Consider the following 10412-nt stretch of genomic DNA (forward strand, 5'->3'; position numbering starts at 1 on the left):
CAGGAATACAGTGCTATTTTTAATTCGTTACAATCACAGGTTACCAGATGTAACAATTTTTTTCATTAGTATGGTTGTTTTTAATCAGGGAAAACTGCTGAGAAATTTGTCGTGGGTTAAATGCATGTGGTTTTGTTAACATCTGTCCACTTTGGGAGTAATTTATACCTGACTTTGTAAGGTAGCTGAATAATAACATTTGCATGACTTTTTTATTGTTTATGTAGATAAAGGACCTTAAACAAGAAAATGATCACCTTAATCAAGTGGTTTTATCCCTGAGACAAAGATCTCAAGTGAGCAGTGAGGCAAGAGTAAAAGATATTGAAAAAGAGAACAGGATCCTTCACGAAACAGTTACAGAGACAAGTAGCACACTGAGCAAGCTGGAATTTGAGAAGAAGCAATTGCAAAAGGATTTTGACCAGGTTAAAGAAAAAGTAGAAAGAGTGGAAGAAATGGAAAAAGAGCTCCATCGGCTGGAGAGGGAGAATGAACAGCTCACAAAGAAGGCAGCAGCGATGAAAATTGTGACAGAAAAAGTGGAAGTTCTGGAGCGGGAGAATGGGGATCTGGAAGTGGAAAATAGGAAGCTAAGAAAATCCCTGGACACGTTGCAGAATATTTCTATCCGGCTTGAGGACCTAGAAAGAGATAACAAGCAATTGGATGAAGAAAATCTGGAGCTCAGAAGAGTGGTGGAGACCATGAGATTTACCAGGACAAAAATGGCACAAATAGAAGCAGAAAATAAAGATTTGGAGAGGGAGAAAGAGGACTTAAGAAAAAATGTGGAAAGGTTAAAAGCAATGAACAAGAAATCGGAGAGGCTGGAGCTTAGCTATCAGAGTGTCAACTCTGAAAACCAGAGACTTCAGCAAATCGTGGAGAACAGCAGTAGAAAGATCCAGGAGTTAGAAAAAGAAGTACAGGGAATGGAGAGTGAAAATCAGGTCCTCCAGAGAAACCTTGAGGAGCTAAAGATTTCTGCCAAACGGATAGAGAGGTTAGAAAAGGAGAACAAAGCCCTAGAACAAGAAATGGCTCAGCTTGAGAAGGACAAAAAAATGCTAGAGAAAGAAACAAAACGCCTTTGGCAGCAAGTGGAGCTGAAAGATGCTATTTTGGATGATAGTACAGTAAAGTTGGCAGCTGCTGAGAAAGAAAACAAGACACTAGAGAAGCAAATTGCTCAATTCAGAGATTCATCTAATAAGCTGAAAGAATTTGAAAAGGACAATAAAGATCTCATAAAGCAGGTTACAATTGATAAAAAAACACTAGCTACTTTGAGAGAGGTAAGCCAAATAATACTGTTGGTTTCACTATGATGCTTTTTTTATTTCAGCTCTGTAAAGTACCAAAGGGAGACATCTGTCCCACGACTATTTAATACATGAGCTAGATCTTCACAGCCTTACAGCCATCACTGGATAGTGCTGCCTTGGAAAGTGGAACTTGCCAAGAACTGCGATGTACAACTTTGTGTCCATAAACACAAAGTCTCCAAATGACATCTTTTTTCCTGCAGAATAGGGTTTTAACACAGCTCCCATGTGGTAGCTGTAGAACAAAGACTGTGATACTTCCTGTAACCCTGTGACCACAAAATTGTTTGTTAACATGAGAGCTCCAGCAAGGGAGATTGACTTTTGCGCCTAGAAAGAAAGTAGAGCACTTGTTGAGGACGCATTAGCATCCCTGTACTAAAACAGGCTTAGCTAAGACAAGAACCATTCCAGATGACCAGTTTCCCTAACAATTGCACCAAGATTTGCCCAAAAGCTTCCATGCAGGGTAAGAGCACGTTAAGCAGCTCAGTTGTTAAGCAGCTCAGTTGTTAAGCGGCAGCGATCTCTTCAGCACCCTTCTCCACTGCAGAATGCCCTAATCACACTTTTCCTAGTAGTGATCTTTTGAAAATACACAGTTAACATTAGGACATCAGCAAACTAATGATGTGTGTGCCAGAACCTGATGATCTTCTAAGTGGCCTGTGAGTAGGTTATTGCAAACCACTCTCATTGCCTGCCCCAGTTGCTGTTGTAATTTTGGGGAGAAGAAAATGTTTATCAGTTATATTTGAAACAGCCTCAAGTCGCGTTTCTTTCCAACTTTCCCAAAAATAAAGAAAACAGTAGCATTCTGAGAAGGCTACTCTTTAATCTTTCCCTTCAGACTCCTGCAAGTGGTGCAGACTCATACAGCAGCATGTCTTTTTTTCCCGTAGTTAGTTATTTCCTATAGAATCTAGAGCAGAACTTTATGGGTGTTGAAGGGATTTGTCTGCAGACCATGGACTGGCACTGACCTTAACCTAACCTTTTTTTCCCTTGCCATGTGAATGAGTATGTGGCTAAATTTGTGATATCAGAGAACTATTGAATATCTACAGTTCATGTTTAACAGTATTTTTTTTAAATGTTATTCTTCTGTTTGATATCCAGGATGATCTTTTTTCTTACCTAAAGTGCTTCAGTAACTTTGTTGTTCTTTCCTCACGTCTTGTTTAAGAAAACTTTGAGCAGAAACTTGACCAATGTAGTTCTCTATGGTACACTTGCATTTCAGAGAATTTTGAATAGTAGGCGTCTTTGAACTTGGCTATGCACCAAAAATGATGTGTCCTTTTTTAAACATGCAAGCTAGTATTGTGTCTTCTCAGCCATTTCCACTCAGATCGTTTTACAGGCATAACAGTAAAGGATTGTCCCAATATACCTTCTGGTACAACTCCATCAAATCTCCTTCTTGTATGACTTCCTTGTCTGTTCTGCTTAAGTTTCTCGCAAAGAAACCTAAATGAAACTGTAACAGGCCAGTAGATACCAGAAGTGACCCACCTCCCTACTCTCTGGAGGTGCCTTGTCTCCTACAGGACAATGTCATTATGCATTTTTGTTTTGGGAATAACTTGCTGCGTATCAGAAACCCAGAGTCAGTAGTGAAAATGCACTATTACCAAGTCCCTCGGTAATAAGATCTTAAGCATATTATCTCAGGAAACGTTGATACTGAAGTCCTGTCACTTCTCTGTGTGTGTGCCAGTATTGACTGGGCTTTTCAGCAGGGCTTTTTGTCCTAGTGGAGAGGTAGGAACTCCCTCTGCTGGTGTCCCCTGACTTGCACACGTCCCTTTTGAGGCACAAGGGCTGGATGTCTCCTGGCTTGCACGCATTCCATCTTTTGGCAGGAGGGCAGGATGCCAATGCTGGCAGAAGTAATCCAGTACAATGAGCGAGACAAAGGCCAGAAGAAGCATTCTTCAGATTTATTCCAAGTAAACTATAAATAAAAGCAATTAGTTTAATTCTGCACTCAGCTGTCACTGATGAAGAGTTTTAGCTGACCTTCTTGGAACCAGGATTTTATCCAATGGCTTTTTTAGTAATTTTTTTAAAAATGTATAGTTCTGGGTAATGATCATCACCCTTTGCACAACAAATCATGTTAGTGCTGTTACAGGAGCTGGTCCTGGAGAAACTGAAGAATCAACAGTTGTCTACTGAGCTGGACAAACTGAGCCAGGAGCTGGAGAAGATAGGACTGAACAAAGAGCTGTTGCTACAGGATGACAACGGCAATGACGACACGTAAGGAAACTCAGCTGTCGTTCTTTCGATGCTACAGGCTTTTCCTCAGCTTAACTCAAGTCCTTTGCCTTCCTTTTTGGTTCTCATCTGTCTCACTCCAATTACCCTTACCAATTTTGGACATATAGCATATTTTTCTCTAGTGAACTTGGCAATATACCACAAGTTTTGCAAAACTTGGATTGAAGGAGAAAAATGCCTTTTTCTCTCTCCATGCCAGCCAGCGTTAATGCAGTCGTGTCCCCTGCCTCCCTCCCCAGCAGAGTAGCTAGGTAGCTATTTCATTGTGTGTTCCTCCTCATATTCTCTTTACAGGTAAGAATAGTGTCTGCTAAAGAATATCTGTCATTATTCCATATAATTGATGATCCAGTCACCTATTAATATAAACATACACGTTGCCTGAGAAATTCCTGATTTCAAGGAATTCCTTTGCAAGTCCTAGAGTAATAAAGAAACCCCAACAACCCATGGGCCTCTTGGTAAGATCTAATTAGAGCAACGTACCCATCTTATAGGACTCTTTAGAATCTACTGCAGAGTTTTCTCCTTGTCAAGAATGTACAGAAGGACCATGAGAAGACATTTCTGTAGTGTAATTAAGAGAAAAAAAGAAAAGCTTATTTTCTATTACATTTTGTAGCAGTTAACTATTTCTGTAGAACCATGCTGGCATTACCTCTGTTAAAATTTGTTGTATCGGTAGTGATCTGTGGCAGTAGAGGAAATAATTTTCCTGAAGCAGCAAACACTTACCATGTAACACATGGTGAGATTCAGAATGGGTGGAGGTGAAGTCTCCTATATAGATGGTGGTTCATATCCTAGTGGCAGACATTGGAAAGCTGTCCTTATGTCTTTCAGAAAATACAAGATTCTGGAGAGCGAAACTGAATCTGCACTAAAAACAACACTAGCTGTGAAAGAGGAAAAGATTGCAATGCTGGAAGCTCAAGTGAAAGACTCTCTGGACTTGAACCAGCAGTTACAGAATGATCTAAATATGGTAAGAGGTTAACTGAATATTAATTGTTCACAATGTGATTCCTCACATTCACATGCATTTTATATTTTTTTAATATTTTTAAAATAATTTTTTACTTAGCAAGAAGTTGTTATCTCTGGTTTCCCCGCACGTCCTCTATACACTTACTTCCCCAAAACCTTTTTTGACTGGACTGCTTTCAATTTCGGAAAAATAGTTGAGCAGGAGTTTTTTATTTAACTGCTCTTTGCAGATCTGTGTTTTCCCACTTACTTTTTCATTGCCATGGTTTTGTTTAATGAAAACATAGGCTGAGGAAGACCACAGCTGAAACATCTCATCTAAGAACAGCCTGTTTATATGAGGTGACAGTGAGCCTTGAGTCAAAGGGCACCTGCCTAGAGGCCAAGAAATATGGGTTTCTCCGCTTGTGTCTTGCCTCCCCGTCTGTGAAATGAGGGTCATGGTAGTTGAATCCCTTAAAGTCCTACAGTGCAAGAGAGGAACTTCCTATCCCATCCCATTATTAATATAAAATCCCACTGTTAAATCAGTGTTGAAGGTTGTTGCTTGTTGGCATTGCAGGTAAAGAAGGACTTTGATGCACTTAGGCAGGCTCAACAGGATGGGCAGTGTGCTCAGAAGTCACTGAGGTGTTCTGCAGAGAAACTCATTCCCAACCACCAAATGAATGAGAAATTGGAAACAGGGCACCGAGAAGCTACCATGGAGCTGCTGAAACTGAAGGACAGGACAATTGAACTGGAAAGGAATGTAAGCCTTTTCCTGTTTCCTGTTACCTCTTGGACTTCCATTGCACTCATGAGTGGGTTGCTGGGAACTGGATTTTTGAGCTTGTAGGAATCTGGTGGGTTTTATGGCGCACATAACTCTACCAAATTCCTCGGGTATCTCTTAGGACAGCTTGGGACTCTAATGGTATAGATGTCTTGTGTAACATCATTGCTGGGATTAATCATAAGATTAGTCCTGCCTTGATGTAATGCTGGAAAGAGTTTGCTTTTGCACATTTGTTGCAGAATGATCATCACTAATTGACTCCAAATGATCAGGACAGCTGTTTCATTTCTTCCTGTCGGCCTTCAATGCCACCTCTCTTTCAGAATGCAGCCCTGCATACTGAGAAGCAGCTGCTTAAAGAACAGCTGAAGCATTTGGAAACACAGAATGTCTCCTTCAACAATCAGATCCTGACACTACAGAAGCAAAACGTCTTCCTTCAGGAGCACAACACTGCCCTGCAGACAGAGACGGCCAAACTCCAGGTCAGGATAGTGTTGCACCTCTGTGCAAGGACACTGGATTTTATTATAGTAGTGTGAGGAAGGTGACCAATAATAATAAAATGTTTATGTTAGTAGGCCAATGTAGTGGTGTAAAGATGAGCCCATAAGGTGGAGCTTAGTTTGAGGTCTGTATTTCTCCAAGCTAGGAGGAAAATTGGCTCTGTAGCTAATGTGTGATAGCTATCTTCATTAGGAATGTGGCTATTTAGAGAGAAATTTTTTAAACCGATACAGCAAAATCCAGATGTGTTGGTCCAGAAGCTGCACTTCTCAAATAAAAGGTCTTAGCTCATTTTTTCTGTAGTGCTGTGCCTGTGAAAGAGCTTGGAATAAATGGGAAGAGGACACAAGACAGCTCCCAAGAAGCATTGTAGCAATGAGTTCCAATCACAAAGTGTCAAAGTTGCCTGTGGAAAATAGATACTCCTAAACATTAATTTTGAAAAAAAATAAATTTAGCTTGAGAAAGAGGGCATTTTTAAAGGGCGTCATTAGCTCTAACTTTTTAATGTGAATTTCCCTTTTTAAGCTTCTCCTCTTGCGTGTTCACAGATCTTTTTTTTTCTCTTTGATTATTTCTCACCTATAGTTTCAATGCACCTACCTATCTACTGAAATCACACCTGTTAGGAGTACTGTCCCCATACAGAGTGGTGCAGTTAGTTTTGTTGAGCTTAGGTGAACTTAAGTTTTCATTACTTGTACACGAACATGGGATAACTTTTGGCTTCGTACATGATTGTCAGAGATGCATTTGAGTTGCAAGTATTCAGGCTCATCTTGGTCTTCAGCCTCAAGACCTTCAAGACCTGCAAGAATTCCAAAATGATACCTAATTGTCCGTAGATGTCTTGAAGTCTACAAAGCCATGGATGCATTCTTGGTTAACTCTGTACAGATACAAAATGCTACTACGTGTTTGGTTTATGTACCGGTAGGTGTAAATATGTAATGCTTGCTTTTTATTTGAGAAACTGTAGGTAGAAAATTCAACCCTCAGCTCCCAGAGTGCTTCACTGATGGCCCAGAATACTTTACTCCAAAATCAGCAGACAGCCAAGGAGAATGAGAATGAAAACCTATTGAAGCAGAAGGAGCAGCTGAAAGCTGAGTATGAGTCGTTGCTTCAGGACCACGAACACCTTGCTTCACTGCATGAACGGCAGTCTGCAGAATATGAAATGCTAATAAACCAGCATAGCTGCCTGAAAGCATTACACAAAAACCTGGATCTGGAGCACAAAGGTCTGGGTGAGAGGTACGTTCACTGCTCAGAGGTGTAGTGTAGCCAGAATGTGCCTGTGTTACAATTTTAGCTTTAAATTGTGGTCTCCAGTTACAAGTGGAAACTGTTAAGTTGTTCCCCTGAAAAAGCATCTTCTCATTCTCACTCTGTTTAGGAGATTAGATAAAAATATTTGCAGAGCTGTAGATTTTAGACCTCCAAAGGTGGCAGACCACAAATGACTCGCGATACTTAGCAAACATGGGCTTGGGTCCTGGGGATGTTTTGCTAGGAGTAACTTAAATGCTCTTACTGTGTTTACACACACACAGAATCTTACAGAATCACCTGGTTGGAAGAGATCTTTAAGATCATTGAGTCCAGCCATTCACCCTGCACTGCCAGGGTCCCTAAACCATGTTCCTCAGCACCACATCTACACAGCTTTGAAACACCTCCAGGGACGGGGACTCCACCACCTCCCTGGGCAGCCTGTTCCAATGTCCACAACCCTCTTTGTAAAGAAGTTTTTCCTGATATCTAACCTAGATCTTCCCTGGTGCAACCTAAGGCTGTTTCCTCTCATCCTGTCGCTTGTCACATGGTAGAAGAGACCAACCCCCACCTCTCTACATCCTCCTTTCAGGTAGTTGCAGAGAGCAATAAGGTCTCCCCTGAACCTCCTTTTCTCCAGGCTAAACAACCCCGGTTCCCTCAGCTGCTTCTCACAAGACTTGCTCTCCAGCTTTGTTGCCCTTCTCTGGACACACTCCAGCACCTCAGTGTCCCTCTGGAAGTGAGGGGCCCAGAACTGAACACAGAGCTCAAGGTGTGGCCTCACCAGTGTCAAGTACAGGGGGACAATCACTGCCCTGCTCCTGCTGGCCACACCATTGCTGATACAAGCCAGGATGCCGTTGGCCTTCTTGGCCACCTGGCCACACTGCTGGCTCATGTCCAGCCGGCTGTTGACCAGCACCCCCAGGTCCTTCTCTGCTGGGCAGCTCTCCAGCCACTCCTCCCCAAGGCTGTAGCGTTGCAGGGGGTTGTGGCCCAAGTGCAGGACCCAGCAATTTAAGGGTCTGTGCTGTGATAAGGTGCAGCCTTAAAAGATTCTGCCAGTTCTGCTGTGTGGGCTATCTTTTCTTGTCATATAGTAAGGTCTGCAAATCACCTAGGTAATCACCTATGTGTGAGTAGTATGTATCTTGGAATTTAAATCATTGAAGATGTTGTGTGGCATCAACCTCGTGACAAAGGAGGTTCACTGAAGGAAGCTGTAGTGAGCTAGCTGTGAGACAGTGATGTATTATCTATTTTCTTCAAGTTCTCACAACCTCAAGCTTTTGCTTCAGGCCCTTCAATTGAATTGTGAAATCAGAGTAATCTGTTTATTGTTTAGTCTCTAGTCACTCTTGTTTTCTGACGATTGTACATGGATTGAACTATATATATATATATAATGTACTACTACATAACTGCCACTCTGCCTACACCTCAAAACTTTTCTTACACAATTCAGTCATTTCCCTCAAAATATCTGCATTTAGGTTCAGTTTCTGTGCAAGACCATGAGTTGGATTCAGAGCAGCTAAAGGCTGATCTTCAAGGGCGGACTTAAAACAGGTGCTAAACTTTTCTTTCCCAAAGACTAAGAAGCTGGCAATAGAGTGTGTGGTAGATTTTGATAAAGTACAGAACTAAACCTATTGTAATTAAAATATCCATCAGGGCTGTGTGACAGGACAGCTGCTAGGCTGTCAACTAAATGAGCTGTAAGCGATTACACAGTGTTCCTGCTTACCAAGTTGCTCTCAGACTGATTAATGCTTCCCATTGATTCAGGCTTTGCTTGAGATTATCGCACTGCGGTGTGTTGAGGCAGTTTGCTGGTTATTTTTTTTCTGGATGAGTGCCAACTATTAAACAGTTCTAGCCTAAGGGAAAAGTGGTGTTCTAAAAATAGGTTATCTCTAGTCTTAAGTCAGATCACCGTTGTAAACATTAACAATTTGGACTATCTGGTACAGAGATGTGACTGCCAGTGAGAGATGTTGCAGGGGAGCAGATGGTGGCCTTTTTCATACTCAGCGCAGGTGGATTTTGGCAGTTCTAAGAGTGTGGTGTCCTCCTCAGCAGATCAGTCTCAAAAGATACTTATCAAGGTGGTTTGTCTAGAGACAGCCTGTGTTTCCATTTGGCACTCAAAAAAGAGACGAGCCACTTCTCTTGTGTGTGTGTTTTGTTTTCCTTCCATCATGTGCTATGTGCAGTTCATCTGGCTGAGGGAGCAGAGGGGAAAAAATTAGAAAAAAAGCTTTAAGAAGACTGTTTTATTCTGCCACTCTGAGGCATAGAACTGCTAAGATGAAATATCTCACTTTCAGACATCAGCTAGAATGGACCACCTGCTAAATTTTCCAAGAGCAGCTCAGTGCAGCCAAGAAATTTGGTTGTGCAGTGTCTAAGAGACAGGTTTTGTTTGTCCCAAGAGCAAGGTAATAATTTTTTCTCAGTTGGTGACAGCACAGTAATCATAGTTCTGTTGCTACAGGCAGGATTGCACGCTTGCACAAACCTATGACTGCAGCTCATGTAGTAGAAAAATCCACAGCAGCTTTAGTTAGCTTGAGGACTCCTAACACTATGTACAGCCAAGGTCCCCAAGGTTTGTGTAGTTCCCGCTGATGCATTCTATCCACAGGATATTTTCTGCACCTGAGCAAACTTCATTAAACCTCTCTCAGCTCTATCTGCACAGTAGTAGCACTGCAGTGGAGATTTTAATAATGAGCTGTGCGTAACTGCAGTGAAATGGTCTGTCATAGCCCAGCAAACCACAGACATGTGGGTTTGACTTAGCAAGAAAAGGAGAGTTAGTATGTTAGTGTCGCTTACCATTAATAGCAGTCTCTTGGCTTTGCGGTGCTTGGCTGACTGTCTCAGTGACAAGAAAGGCTGGACTCTTCTGCATTTTTAAAATTACTTTACATATTGCACACTTACTAAGGGGAGGTAATAACTTATAGCTAAAATTGATTGGCAGATCCTTAAGCATTTCTTTGTGGCTTACTCTGGAGAAGTCTAATTCTAGAGACACTCTGGAAGCTCATCTCACTGGAAAAACAGAATCCCTGCTGTGGAGTGTTAGATATTGCAGGTACTTGTATTATTATGTTAACAATGCTGGCTGATAATTATTTTCCTGGGTTTCTTTCGCCACATGATTTTTATCATAGCTGAGCATTTTTAAAGTTCTCTCAGTCACAAATACCTACCCACAGTATTTCTCCTAACAAAAC

The 10412-nt window shown here is 41.6% G+C and overlaps 1 protein-coding gene across 1 annotated transcript in view; it reads left to right on the forward strand.

Annotated features, from left to right (window-relative positions):
• The window catches only part of CCDC88C (coiled-coil domain containing 88C), a 47977-nt gene that overhangs the window by 20861 nt on the left and 16704 nt on the right, over nucleotides 1-10412 (forward strand). Inside the window, exons 11-16 of the mRNA XM_010134304.1 lie at nucleotides 228-1298; nucleotides 3466-3593; nucleotides 4458-4599; nucleotides 5164-5352; nucleotides 5703-5864; nucleotides 6866-7143. Of these exons, the coding sequence (XP_010132606.1) occupies nucleotides 228-1298; nucleotides 3466-3593; nucleotides 4458-4599; nucleotides 5164-5352; nucleotides 5703-5864; nucleotides 6866-7143 (1970 nt within the window). The remainder of the gene's footprint in view (nucleotides 1-227; nucleotides 1299-3465; nucleotides 3594-4457; nucleotides 4600-5163; nucleotides 5353-5702; nucleotides 5865-6865; nucleotides 7144-10412) is intronic.

This window comes from Buceros rhinoceros, unplaced genomic scaffold (assembly GCF_000710305.1).
Source record: "Buceros rhinoceros silvestris isolate BGI_N320 unplaced genomic scaffold, ASM71030v1 scaffold22574, whole genome shotgun sequence".
NCBI classification, from domain to species: domain Eukaryota; kingdom Metazoa; phylum Chordata; class Aves; order Bucerotiformes; family Bucerotidae; genus Buceros; species Buceros rhinoceros.